Source organism: Tetrao urogallus (assembly GCF_951394365.1).
Source record: "Tetrao urogallus genome assembly, chromosome: 2".
NCBI classification, from domain to species: Eukaryota; Metazoa; Chordata; class Aves; order Galliformes; family Phasianidae; genus Tetrao; species Tetrao urogallus.
This window is the reverse complement of record NC_136814.1, coordinates 53,336,196-53,349,220: the sequence shown is the minus strand read 5'-3', so window position 1 is coordinate 53,349,220 and position 13,025 is coordinate 53,336,196. Positions and strand designations below refer to the sequence as shown.

The 13,025-nt window shown below is 36.9% G+C and overlaps 1 protein-coding gene across 5 annotated transcripts in view; it reads right to left on the bottom strand.

Annotated features, from left to right (window-relative positions):
- Positions 1-7,160: 7,160 nt before the first annotated feature.
- The window catches only part of REPS1 (RALBP1 associated Eps domain containing 1), a gene marked incomplete at both ends in the record, with an annotated part of 61,667 nt that continues 55,802 nt past the window's right edge, over positions 7,161-13,025 (bottom strand). For 3 of the 5 annotated variants that reach the window (XM_079550471.1, XM_079550472.1, XM_079550473.1), the window contains 7 exons: positions 7,161-7,229; positions 8,323-8,428; positions 8,925-9,073; positions 9,636-9,731; positions 10,547-10,732; positions 11,997-12,061; positions 12,757-12,875. In XM_079550471.1, the coding sequence (XP_079406597.1) occupies positions 7,161-7,229; positions 8,323-8,428; positions 8,925-9,073; positions 9,636-9,731; positions 10,547-10,732; positions 11,997-12,061; positions 12,757-12,875 (790 nt within the window). The remainder of the gene's footprint in view (positions 7,230-8,322; positions 8,429-8,924; positions 9,074-9,635; positions 9,732-10,546; positions 10,733-11,996; positions 12,062-12,756; positions 12,876-13,025) is intronic. The other 2 variants (XM_079550474.1, XM_079550475.1) reach the window with 2 other exon arrangements.

Sequence of the window (13,025 nt, the reverse complement as noted above, 5' to 3'; positions counted from 1 at the left end):
TTCCTGGTCAGGTGGGGAGCACAGGTGCAAACAATTTGCCTGTGCTCCCTGGGCCAGACAAACCCTTCACCAGGTGCTCCATCACCAGTTCAAGCCCTGACCTAACAGTTCCCTTATGCCAATGGTTGGAGTAAATGCAAACAAGCCGCAGATCACTGTTTTCATTTGTACATTCCACTCTAGAAAGATTTTGTATTGTGGCTAACAGGTTGGTTGCATGTTGGCTCCTTTGTTTTTGCACGCAATATTACATGAACTTAGTTTGTAATAAAAAATTTCAAACTACGACTGTTGCATATTATCTCTGTATTGTTACACCCTATTATGTAATTAAAAATTGTTAAAAGCTTGCAGAACAACAACAAAAGAACACTGTGCCAAACCATGCCTCTTCAGAATCGTTTCGGAAGAAATAAAAGGGTGCTTCTGTTTTGATCATGCAGACAAACCAAATTGAATCGGTCTTTTTAGAAAACTGTTAGGTGTTCAAAATACAGGAGATAATTTCAACGCAAAATACAGAATGACTCTCAGAATGCAATAATTAGTAAGGGTGACAGAATGCACTGCACATAAGTATCAAAAATCCAGATGTCTGTGCTCACCTGATGAGGCCTTTGTGCACAAACACAACAGATCTCAACAGAGGATCTCAGCTTCTTTCTTCATCCTAATGAATTAACATCTTTGCCTTCTGAGGCAGTTGTAATCACCATCTTCTGTGCCAGAAGCCCTTGCAGTTGATGGGTTGTAAAATCTAATGTGCTTTAATGGAAACCACGAGGGTTTTACCCATGGAATGTGACTGAAATCTGAAGTTCACTATAGACTCGTTTTCTAAGGCAAGGCTGCCTGTCTATGACTGATTTTTATATCTATTCATTACTCTTTGTCACTCACATTTGAAAGCCTTACCACTCTGGGAAGAGATCAAAGTGTGAGAAGTACAGATATACAAGGAAAGTGACCACTAGTGATTTGCACTTTGCAAACATGAACATTTTAAACATCCTGCTTCCCATATGACGACAGCACTAAATAGCTCTCCATTTTTAAACCTATTAAAATATTAAAACAGGTTGGCTGAACTGTGCACATTCATAAATCTGAAGTATCACTTTGTTAGGTATTGAATCGGTCCTTCTTCCAGAACAGCCAGGTCTTCGATAGCAAACAGAACATTTTTCAACAGAACACTACGTTACTTCCACGAATGTATTTAGCAAAGTGTTGGTGAGCTGGATCCTGAGTAAAAGAACCCCCACCACAAAGGCTCTCTGGGGAGGGTTTCCAGAAACATTTCAGAGTGCGTGTTGGAAAGCGCAACAAAACCTGACCACTATCAGGCTGGCAGGACTGCAACCTCACAAATTAAAATGCTGCTCACTCTTCGCTGTCTCTCCCAAGTGCAAGAAGCCTAACAAATAGCAGCAGGGTGCAGCAGTGGGAGATTCAAACATATTTACCACATCACTTGGAAAGGCAATAATGGCACACACTAGGAAGAGCAAGGAAGGCAGGTTCTTCTCATTAATACCCAACTTTTTAACATGATTTAGCAAGCACCATCTCCACATAGAATTTGGAAAATATAAAAAAAAGATGCAAACGTTAGAATGGTTCCTCTCTAGCAGGATAGTATCAGGGAGATTACTTTTTTCTTTAATGTCCAGCATTCGCACAGTGCTGTGCCTGCATTAGCTGAGGCTTTGCCTGTGCTGTGAAACACAGAGCGAGCAATGTCAAGGCAAGCGGGCTGGTGGGGGATGTAGCCAGCACAGCCTACTGAACCATCCCCACTGCACAGTGTTCTGCTCAGCAGTGTGAGCTCAGGGAAGGTTGGAGGAAGGTCATTACTGGTCATAAACAGTTAAAGCAGCTCGACATTTATTATTTTGTAGGGTCAGGCCAGTTCACCTTTGCTGCCATCAGCTAAAATAAAATAAACGCTGTTTGAGAGTTGGAATAGACTTCAGCTGATAGGTTAATGAACTTTTTTCAGATAAAATGACACAAGTAAAACAGCATTACTTAACACCTGGAGGGAATAACAGCCTAGAGTTACAACATCTGTTCTCATGTTAACAACTGTGATGTGCTACAAATATTTACTCAGTGTTCAGTCAGGTGATTCTCCTGTGTCTAATACCATTGTGTTCCTCTTTTCATCTCCCCTGACTGGAACCCTTATTCACAGTGTCTCCTGAAGAGCAGCTGCTGAATGCACTTTGTATTGCCAAGGTGAAGTACAGGAGAAATCAAGGGATTCTCTCTGATCTGTGCCTTATAACCTTAACTGAGCTTCCACTCCCGCAATCTCCAGCACAAAAGCAGATTTTTCCTTTTTAAATTACCAATATAGTTAAGTATTTGAAAAGACCTCTGTTCGCTCTGCCATGATTGGTATATTCCCAGCATATTCTTTAGGTTTTGACTAAATGCAAACCTGGATCCTGAGAAGCATTTTTGAGATACAAATTTCTATATACATCGTAGCGGATGAAAACAAGCAGGAAAACAGACACAGAAATGCACATATTTCTGGAGTAATTGCTACTTTTTCCTAAGCAGGTGCCTACAAAATTCTTATTTTTGAATATGTAAGCTGAATTCAAAGCTGAATGCCTAGATGCCTCAATGAGTTCATCATTTTGATTCATGTACTTTTAGCACCAAATAATCCTTCAATCCTCTGCTGTCCTTTGATTTAAAAACAAACAAACAACTAAATCTACCTTTTCAACAAAGTTTGAAACAGCCTAGTATGCACTCTTGAAGTAAAGTCTTTTAATCCCATTAGCTAACCATAAAAACTGCAGTAAGAATACACTGTAGTAATGACAAATGATTCCCAATCAGGCATGTTTGGCACTCAGGAGACCCTAGCAAGTGTTCATATACACAAATGTCCACAATTTACAGCAACTGTTGTAGCACTCATTCCACTCCCACCTCCAACTGTATGCCGGCAGTATATCATTGATGTTGGTGTCTCCTTTCTCAGAAGGCAGCTGTTCTTTCAGATGTAGTCTCTTATTTGTCTTTTGAATGGATACAAGAGGCAACAGGCTCCACACAGAAGAAATTCCTGATTCCAAGTGTGGTTCCCTACCGCAACATATACATTGAACGCATTCTGCTACATGAACCATCCATAACCTCTTCTGTCAGTTTAAATGCAGTCTTACTTGAACCAAAAAGAGAAACAGTCAGATCTTTAATGTTAGATGAAAAAAAACCTGTAAGTCAGTATTAAACTCTCTCCTGAAATAATCAAATTTCAAAAAGCAGTTATTTCAAAGGAACCAGTGGAAAAAAGGGTCTGTACTTTCCATTGGTACTATGTACAAGGATAACATCATACACTCTCCTTTGGCTGTTGACAAACATTTTTAACATTGACATTTTTCAACATTAACATTTTTAACATTGCTCCCATACAACAGCTACAGTTAGTAGCTTCCACTTCAACAAATATTAACAGAACACAACCATTTAAATAATTTTAATAGAGAAACAAGTATTAGACTTTCATGTGCGTTATTTCTAGAGAGCTGTACCATTAGTTCATCAATTGCATTGCTAAACATGCTGGAATTCTGCTTATGTTAATTAAGTTGCATGGCTCTAAAAATGGAGTTCTGAAGAGTAAAACTCTTCAACAGCATATGAATTGCTTTATGAAGTACTTAAACTACACTGCACTGCTATTTCTCACTGAGGAAAATAAGACTGTTTCCTGCTTTGTTCAACTAGAAACAGTCAGGAGAACTCTGATACTTTTTTTCTTTCAGGTAGAAATTATTTTGAAAACATAAAATTGCTTTTAAACATCAACTCTGAGCATAGATGAATCCAGGACGAGCAACTCAACTTGTCTTTGCCCTAAACAGAAGACAGAAACACAGAAGAGCCCACTCATAAGGGACAGAGACACAGGAAACAATGCTGAAAATTTATTTTCTTTAGTTTATCCCACATACAACATTTTTAGTATTAAAAGATCCCTCAGCTCAGGTAGTAAACAACTGCAAGTAAAGTGAGGGGCAAAGTACAAAGAGCCTCAGAACACCAAACTTATATTGGATCTACCTAAACACACTGCTTAAATAAAAGTGGCTTTTCTATTTCGCATTTTGGAAATCATCTCTGCAGTTCAAAGATGAACAATGGAGAGAAAAATCAATTGAAAAGCAGGTGGAAAAAGCAGGTGGAATGAAGAAACAGGCACATCAGTTGCAGAAAAAGGCAAATCAAACGAGAAAGCAGGTACCTCTCCAGTCTCATAATCCAAAGCAAATCATTTTGCAGGTGTTTAAGGAATGCATGTTGTTATTAAATACTAACGGCTATTTAATAATCTACGTTCACTTGTGCAGTACAGAGAACATCTCTTGCACTGTACATAATTCCTTGCCCCGAAGAACTTACAATCTAAGTTCATAAATAATGCCATCAAGTAGCTGGATTAAGATTAAACAAATGGAGAAGACAAGTAAGTAATTGCCTAAGGTATTAAAGCTGGGTTACGTTATTTAGTGAGGTATCTTCTGAGCACTGCTGGCATTGATGTTCTTAAAACCTAGGTTATTTTTCAATTAGAAGCTCTTCTGATAAAAAAAAAAAAAAAGTTAAAAAATGTACTAAACGATGCATTAAAAATAAACCACATCTTAAAATAGACTTGTTGGAAAGATAAAAATGTTCAATCTTGCTAAATTCTTCGCTTACGACGCTACATAACAGAGCACTCTGCTAGAAAGATACAGACGAGAAGACTGTGAACACATATTAGAATGTAAAAGGCTCTTTAACCTTTAGCTTAAAATGTCAAACTCTTGATTAACGAATCTTGCTGTTACACACATAGGCTTAATACTAAAAAACACTATTATAAAAATAGCTCTATTTTCAAAATGCATTTAACTTTAAATTTGATTTAAAATCAATGTATTTTGATTACAATGAAGTGACCCACTTTGTATTCTTTTAACAAACAGTGTACTTGCTACCTGACAAAATGCAACAGATGTGAATAATCCATTACCTTCAAGGTTCTGGTTGTTTTGCTTTTCTCCTCTGTTGCATAACCCTGGTTATATCTGTTTTCTGTTGTTGTTGTTGTTTGTTTTCTGCTGTTACTTTTTCTTGTAATCAAAGGTTTGCACTTAATCTATTAGCGTTCAAGATGCAGTTGAAATGTAATCTTCGCAATGCAATTTAGGTACCATTTCTTAATCCATTTACACAGAAGCAGAAAATATCTTCCTTACATGCAACTATGACCCTCTTGGCTTTCATACCAGGGAATCCTGTGTTGGATGACATATAAGCCACCTGTAACACTTTGTCTGAAGTGTTGGAATAATTTCAGTAATAAAGAATTATCAGTCTGCAGATGATAACAAAAAAGGGAAATAGCTCATTTTCATGGGAACAAACTGCATATCCAGCAAAAAAAAAAAATATATCTGACTTGAGCTATCCTTTTGCAACAGAAGCAAACGTTAAGAGAATTTCATGTAAGTGTAAGAGTGAGACAGTGAAGATAAAGACTTCTAACACGTAATTCATTCAGTTTTAATTTTCAAAAATACTCTCAAGGAAATCAAACTAGAAAAATAAAGACTAGGGAAGTATACAATTCTTTGACCCAAGTCAGTACCAGCATTTACTTTTTAAAAGTCACAGCTACATTTAATTTGCTGATGAGAGGATACAAAAGGAATATAGCCACAGATTACCAAGAGAAGTCAACTGCTTCTGACCAACAGCTGGAGATACATGGGGAAAGAAAATGGTCAAGAGATTATGCAATTATCTTGTCACACATGCCACAAAACTACAAAAAGTCCCTGCAAAGCCCCACCCCATTTGAATGAGTTCCAATTCCCACGTAAAGATGAATCAACAAAATTAAAATATTGTGCTGTTTTATTGGTGTAAAAATCACACAATTGCTAGTTCTGATTCTGCAGAGATACATCCATGCAGTTAAACATCTATGATCCCACAGCCAGAAGAAGCCATTAAATAGAACATCTGCTGTTAGTCAGCAATTAATGCAAATTTACATATGAGATCAAAAGGTGTGTATCATACAATATACAACAAATCCTAATACAGTACATCAACCTGAATAGCAGGATACACTCAGAGAACTCAGTTAATAGTGAAGCCTGTCTATATGCCAGAGAAATAAGGCCGGTATCCCAGAATTCCTAAGAAGCAAACCGTTCTTTAAAAAAAAAAAAAAAAGTTTTTTTTTGGCTGGGAATTGACACATTACTTGACAATACATTTTGTTATAGTGAAGACTGGTGGATGTGATCTGTTATTAAAATGTAATGTGTGAAACATGCAATTACAGGTGGTGCTTAGGAAATGTGCAATTATTATGTCAGGGATTTACACCCACCTCCTTCACAAAAAGGTCTGAAAAGGGTTTGTTTGAGAGACCACCAATTGTACCATAAGTCTTCACATGCATGCAGCTGAATCAGGGTCATGAATGGATAAAATGTGAACACCTGGCAAACCGTGTTTAGGTACTCTGTAATGTATACAACAGAAATATGAAACCAAATCCAGTTGATACTGAGAACAGCCTGCAAGAACTCTGACAACCTGTTTAAACTGGCTTATTGCAAAGAGGCAGGCTTTCTAGAATTGTGAACATCTTTCAAATTGTGGAAGGCAGTTTGGGAGGTAATATTGGCTGATGACAGATTTTTTTCTCTTTTCTGGCACACTAAAATAAATGCCACAGCAAAGGAAGAATTTGTGTGTTGTTTCAAGTCAACTGATCAGCGATCCTCCTCTGCAAGATGTTTCAACAGGAAAGAAAAGAAACCACTATGAAGTTCCAGTTGGAAATTTTGGCGACAAACTCTGCAAACTCAAGTCCAACAAAGGTCACGGATGTCCACAGAAAACGATGTGAGAGGCAGTGTCACATTGAAGGAAAAAGGTTTTTCTTTTTTTTTTTTCCTGTACTGAAATTAAAATACTTAAATACAAAAGTGGACAAATTGACAAAACAGAACTACAACATTTAATGTAGAATAGAGTGCACCGAGCTAGACGCATGGATTTTTAAATAGGCTTTGAAACCAATACCCCTTTCAAAGTTAGTAAATTCACAGTTAACGGCAGTAGGCTTAGAGGTGAGAGAAAGGTCGAAGTTGTTCCAGTTGGACTTCCAGGGAGATTCTCTCTTCAAGAACATCCTACAAAAGAAATATTTTCTACCAACTGTCCACAGAGAATTGATGTTAAAAATTTCCTCACATGATCAAAACTGGTAAACATCAGCTCCGGTTTTGAGAACCAATATCAAATCTTCTGTATAATCTGGAGAACTGTTCCCCAAAATCTGAATAGAACTGTTAGCACTAGCTAGTTAGTACTCTCAACTGAAAACAAAAAACCACAGTGTTTTCCTCAGAAGTGAAGCCAATCAATACCTCTTCATTCTTTTCAAATCACCCCAAACCAAATTTGAAACCAGTTGCAAATTTAACTATGATGTTTTCAAAGAGGGTATCTTATGTTCAGAGGGGTAAACTCTCATTTCAAATAAAGGATTTGAAACCAACAATTTATTTTTTTTTTTTTTTTGAGTTTTTCTTCTTATGTGACATGCACTCTTTAACAACCAGTAACAAACGGCCATGCCCAACTGTTTTTTAAATCAGCCTATCTTCCAGTTGAGACAATACCTCTTAGATCGCATTTGTTTTTAAGAACTTTTTAATGACTTTGGCTCTTAGTTTTAGATATCATAAGGTAAAGAAGATGGTAAAAGATGTTAAGAAAAATGGTGCCTACATTTCCAGTAAGATAATTGCTAACCCGGAGATATAGATGGCTATAACAATTCTTATTGAGCTACATGTTTTGTATCCCATATACATATGTGTATACATTTAAAAATATTCATAATTGAAGATTTTAAGGTTTGAATTTTGCTTCACAAGCAGCAGGTTATTTCAGCTGCTCCTCTCAGCACTGCTTTCAAAGTACCTGAAATTGACATCAGCTCTGTGAATTAATGATAACTTAATTTTTCTGCATTTTTATTTTTAAAGTAGGTGAAAGCAAACAAGCGCATTAAAAATGTGTTTAGTAGTAGTGTAAGCATCCCCTACAATTTCACAAAGCCTGTCACAATACCTATGAAAACAACTAAGTATTTTAAACTGCTGACCTCTATGTATATCTCTATACATCACTGATCTGCAGAAATGTATATTATTCTATTATCAGCTATTATTCTCAGGATTTGTTCTTTTTCTTTTTAAACAAAGTTTACAACATTACCTTTAGTTGCTGCTGTAGTTCACTGTTCAATCTGGCCAAAACAGTGTTGGTTTCCTTGTTGCGTCTGATTGATGCCTGAATTGCCTTCTTGTCCTTTCCTATCGATCTGCAAATATAATACAAGTATTTTAATGTCATTTCATTACTTAATTGAACATCTCATTTACAGTCCCTCTCATTCAAATGAACAGAAACCTTTCAGAATGTTTAACTGTTAATTTTCTGTCTTTTGCCTGGCTTGATTAATCCTCCCTTGTCTGTGCAGAAGACACATATACTTGGTTTCAATGAAACAATGAGAAGCACATTTCAAATTCTTAGAACTAATCCTCTGCAAACCCAACATACAGTCCAGCATTCATTTACCTCAAAGTGACACCTGTGCAAGTTAAAAGTTCACACTCCAAAATTCAAGATCTCTACAGGGTCTACAAGTAGCTGCTTCAGGATTGTCTCATTTAAAAATAAAAATCTTTAAATTATTAACTGATTCTAATTCAAACACATTGAAGTTGTTTGCAATTCCTAGAATACAAAGCGTGTATTGCTGTTTAAAAGTAAACTCCCCAATAACAGATGTATTTATACACTTCTTGGGTTACCTAGGAATAGATGGCTGTGAAGCAAGAACAGCAGCTATGACACCTGTTTTCTGTGTATGTTCCTCAGCTTCAGGTCTCAGTTCATCTTCTGATTTTAATCTTCTGCGAATAGGCTTTGGTGGTGGAGCAAGTGGGGTAGTGCCTTTACCCTAACGGGGAAAAAAACCCAGCTTATTTATTTTCAGAAACTGCTTCTTTTACTTGGATTACATCATGTGTTACATACTCCTAGAATCAGTTATCTAGCTAAATTAAATTACAACCCACCACATATTTTTTGAGGAACACCTAGCTGTATCTTCATATCGCACAGATTAAACAAAGTTCTGAAGCTGACAGATGCAAACACACATGTGAGTGAACCCCTTTCCTCCCCTCCAATAACTGCATCTAAGTCATAAAAAAGTTGCCGTCACAAAGCTCTGCTCTAAAAGTTTTGCTCCTTTTCAAACACACTCATGAATACTTCTAAGTACCTTAATACTTCAGATATTTTAAGTATCTTAAATATTTTAGTATATGTGCTTACAGTAATGCTAATCAGAAACCTTATGACAAGAATTTACCAAATGTTTGCCTATTTCCAGCACATATTGAACCTAAGGAAACAGGGTTTGAGTGGGGGTGCATGAAGTCGGCACAGCAAATCAAGAGCCATGCAATTTCACATAAATGACAACTGTGCTCTCTTTCCACCTGTACGTTGCATACCGCGCTAGAGGGGACATTAGCAGGTACTTTCTCTTCAACTCTTCCGTCTGCTTTGGCAACTCTAAGAGAACTTGCAGAATCAGAAGTCTTTTCAACCTAAAGAAATATAAGCTACACTTAGAAAATTACTGCTTAACAAATATTTGATTCAGCAAGTTGGAAAACGTTGAATCAAAATGCAGAATTATGATGCATTTCTGATATAAGGATACAGTCAACATTTAAAATTCAAGTTCAAATCTTTTTTAGAGGCACAGACTGGAATACAATACAATACAGGCTTTGGAGCAGAACTATCTTGATCGTGTCAGTCTGGACTGGAAGCAGCTTACAGAAAAGGCACGTAGCAGTAAAAACCTGAGTTTTATGGACATCCTCTGTCATAAGGAAGGAAATGCAGCTCTATAAACATCTGAATCTATTTGGAAATATGTTAAAGCTCTATTCATCTCTGCTATCTGTTCGGTAGCTCTGAACAAAACCAAATTACTTGGGTTTTAGCAGATATTTAACACCTGCCAACCATCTCATTTACTGGGGTGACTATTTTAAAACTTACCATTTGGTAACCCATTTGGGAAGCAAAGAATGAGACCATTTTTATGAGAACATAAATTTTGCCTGTGTTAATCTTAAATGCACAAACACAATTCTGTTTGTTTCCATCTATTTCCATCTAAGTAGAAAATCTTCTTGAGGTACAATCAAGAACTGAGAGGAAAATAAAGTTTTCTGCCTAAGTGGCAGGTAGTTACCGAAGAAGCACAGCAATGCATAATATAACTGCTTTCTACCAGTGGATTGGAGCAACATAAAATCCCCACTTGTTCAAAAACCAGAAGGTGGTTTCAACAAAATCATGTAACTGTTGGTAGTACTAAACAGTTGGCAACATCTTCATTTTCACTCACCTGCAAGGCTTCTGAGTGTGTTTCAATTTCATCATCTTCCTCCTTGTTTACACCTGATGCAGCAAATGCCTCAAACTGACTGAAGTCTGCAAAATTTGGCTGTTCTGGTATTTGTTGAGGTGAGGTACTGGTATGAGATATTAGGCCATCAGCATCTACTGGGCGATGCACATGAGGACCTGCACCCTGCAATAAAGGGAAAAAAGAATATTTAGCAACAACGCTCTTAGCAGTTATCTGATGCAAAGCCTCTCAATAAACAACAGTTTGTGACACTGCATTAAAGATTGCTTTCTTAGCAGACTTAGTTATTAGTAAAACTAAATGCATCCCTAAGACAGCTCACTCTCTGTGGTAATAAAAATAGTGAAATAGTCAACAAAAAAGGGAGCCCTCTCAGATGTTCTGTCATCTAGTGGATGAGACTAAAGATGCATGCAGAGTAGGACTAGTTAGATGCACTGGGCAGTACACATGCTTCTACTGTACCACAGTGCAGCTTGGCTGAACACTGTGTTTTAATTTAGCTCCTCAGGGAAATCTGATTGTGAGAACATACTCCATGGAACATATCTGTCATTGCTGACTGACTTCAACACGTTTAGTGAAAACAGAAAGCCAACTAAAGGGACACATAACAAACAATCTAAGTGAGGAGAATGCACCATCAACTCAGACATTACTATGTATCAGAGAAAACATGCAAGAGAGCACCCTTAAATATTTTCACTGTATAACCAGTTTCAAGGACAAAAGAAATCCGGCAGAAATACTAGGCTTTATTTCTGATTTTGTGTTCTAAATGACTCAGAAATAACTGCTGAGGGACTCAGATTCTAACAAGTAGCTGCTGCTGAAAAACAACTGAAAAGCAATTCCACCTGTTCCATGCAAGATCTGCAAGACAGTTGAATGATTACTTTGGTTGAGACAAAGAAAAAATTTTTTGTAGGATTTGTTTTCCACTAAATCAGTTAATTGAAGTGACTCAGAGTGAAACTAAAAAGTCACCACATTCTTGAAAGGGAAGTAGAAGTATCATGCCTTTTGAGAGTAAACATTCTGCATGAAACCAAAACCTGTGCCAGAGACATGAATCTAAAGACAAGCACTTATTGTGAAACACTTTAAAAGATCTCTGTGCTGTGGTTTTACAGGGACAGGTAAGTGAATGCAAAAATGTAACATCCCTCCTTTTCTTACAAATAAGAGCTCCAAAAGCATTCAATTCCTCCTCTATCTCAAATTTAATTCCTTTGCATGGTTCCACCAGAAGCAATTCATAAAAGGCCAGCAGTTGCCTATAGTTTTGCCTTTGAAATCATTCACACTCCTCTCATTTCAAACAAACAAACAAAGATTTTTGAGAAGTTCAAACACAGAAGTTAGATAGACGGATCAGTCTAATGCACTAAGTTAGAGTATGATTTTACTGAAGGGATACCATCACCTGTGAAGGCTGTGGTCTTGGAGGCACTGCAGGAGGATAGGCAACAACTCCAGCCTGTTGCTGTCCTGTAAGAGGCATCACATTTAGGTAAGGTTGTTACTTCTCACATTACATCAGTATCTTGTGTTTTGACATTTCAAAGATGAAGAAATTCAACTTTGCATAAATATAAGCTTGTCATTTGGAAACACCGCTGCAACTTAATCTTTCAAATTTTCAAATAGATAAAACAAGGAATCAGAACATTAGTCTTGTCCTTGTCCTCCTGTTCTGTGTAGGCAGTCATACTTTCCTGATCTCAGTTTTCTTCTTTTACTCCCGTTATACACTGTCAACATTCCTATTTGTGAACTTGAGCTGAAAAGTACTGCAAATCATTAAGCAACATTATCAAAAGTGATCTTTAATCATTTCCTCCAGACATTTAACACCTAACTTTTTAATACATTCAATGCAAAAAGAACTTTTCTTAAAAACTTACTGGCAGATAAAATCCACTGCATACAGATGCACTACCAAAATCTATTTCCTGACTTTGTTTTCCAAATTCATCCAGAGAGATGACTAACTTCACATTTAGTCTTAAGTTACCTGTTTTAGCAAAATAGTGTACAAATTTCAACACAAACTGTAAGAGTGACAACATTTTCAACTTTTTCTTCAGAAGCAGTGTTTTAAAACCACATTGTAATCCCTCTTCAGATGGAAAAAAAGAAGTCTGCTTCAGAAATAAAGTATACTGGGAACACAAAGTATCTACCTGGGGTAACTGAAAAGGATCTGTTCATATCTAAAGATGACGACCGAGAGTGAGAAGGGTGAGGTCTTGGCGGGGGTGGTGGTGGTGCTGTGTTATCTGGAGATGTTCCTGAATGTGATCTGCAAAACATACAAAGCTCTGTAATGATTTTAGGCAGCTACAACAGAACTAAAATTCAAGATTTCTTTTAAGTATTTAATTAAAAAGACTCAGAAGAGAGCCTGATGATTGCCATTGATTCTGAAGAATGCAAAATCAATTTTAAACTT